Genomic DNA, 1,103 nt, shown 5'->3' with positions numbered 1-1,103 from the left:
GGCCCACATTCATTATCTGTTAACTTATTTTGACGGCCTGTAGATGTCTTGGCAATAGCATGCTTCAAGTCTACTATTTGATAATATTTACTGTTTCTTATAGAGCATAATCTGATAACCGGGGATATGCAATATTAAAGCTACTACTGCATATGTAACAATCACTTTTTGCATAACATTTTATTATATAGAAACTGTAGTACGAATTGCGACCTTAAATACTGCTAAAATTCTAAGCTAATTGGTCAAACCATTGAAATGGTGTATGGAATAGGAGATATATAACATTGCAACTAGCATAACAAGCTGTGCAACGTCTCATTTAGCTTTTTAAAGTTTAGAATATGTTGAACTGATGAAAATTTTCAACCTAGGAAATTACTATTTAAGTAGAATATTCTCCTTATATTTTTCTGTTATTGAAACTCATTAAGTGATCTGGTTACTTAATCTTGGAAAATTGAATAATCTTGGTAATGAAGCTGTTCTCAGTATATTTCACTTCATTGCTTTTGATAATGAGTATAAAGAATGTCAGTGCGCACGGTAGAGGAGCAAGTAGTATTGATAGTGGAGCAAGTAGCGTACTTTATAGTAGCTCAGAAACCAGTAGCTCACATAATGGCAGCTCAGAAGGTAGCAGCTCAGAAGGTAGTAAATCAGGAGGCAATAGCTCACATGGAAATAATAATTCAAAGCACGGAGGACATGGTAAGCAAAAGGGCAAACCATACTCAGCTTCAAACTTATCACAAATAGCCTATACTGCCTGTTCTCAGTTGGTTTCTGCTACTGCAACATTTTGCGATTCAAATTCGGACTATGCTGATGCATGTTTCTGTGTTGATCCAAATGCTTTAGCTACAATTGCCGGTTGTTATCATATAGCTAACAAGGCATCTAAAGAGAACGTAAAAACATTAAGTTCAAACTGTGAAGAATATAAAGCTAAGATTAGTTTTGACCAATTCGAAGCAGCATATAAAAATTATACTTTGTACGCTAAAGAAATAAGCGAAATTCAAAATTTTGATGCTTCTGTTCCCGTGGATGTTCCAATTAAGCTAAATGCGACATCAGTTAATTTGTACCAGGAATCGTAC

At 34.6% G+C, this 1,103-nt stretch overlaps 1 protein-coding gene across 1 annotated transcript; it reads left to right on the top strand.

Annotated features, from left to right (window-relative positions):
- Nucleotides 1-518: 518 nt before the first annotated feature.
- AC631_05956 (uncharacterized protein) lies at nucleotides 519-1,079 on the top strand (the record flags this gene model as incomplete). The annotated part of the gene is made up of 1 exon (XM_015614785.1): nucleotides 519-1,079. A coding segment is annotated over one exon (561 nt), but the record flags the coding sequence as incomplete, so codon positions are not given.
- Between the last annotated feature and the right edge of the window lie 24 nt (nucleotides 1,080-1,103).

Source organism: Debaryomyces fabryi, assembly GCF_001447935.2.
Source record: "Debaryomyces fabryi strain CBS 789 chromosome Unknown contig00376, whole genome shotgun sequence".
Lineage (NCBI taxonomy): Eukaryota > Fungi > Ascomycota > Pichiomycetes > Serinales > Debaryomycetaceae > Debaryomyces > Debaryomyces fabryi.
The sequence above is the reverse complement of the archived record's forward strand: the minus strand, read 5'-3'. Positions and strand labels throughout refer to the sequence as shown.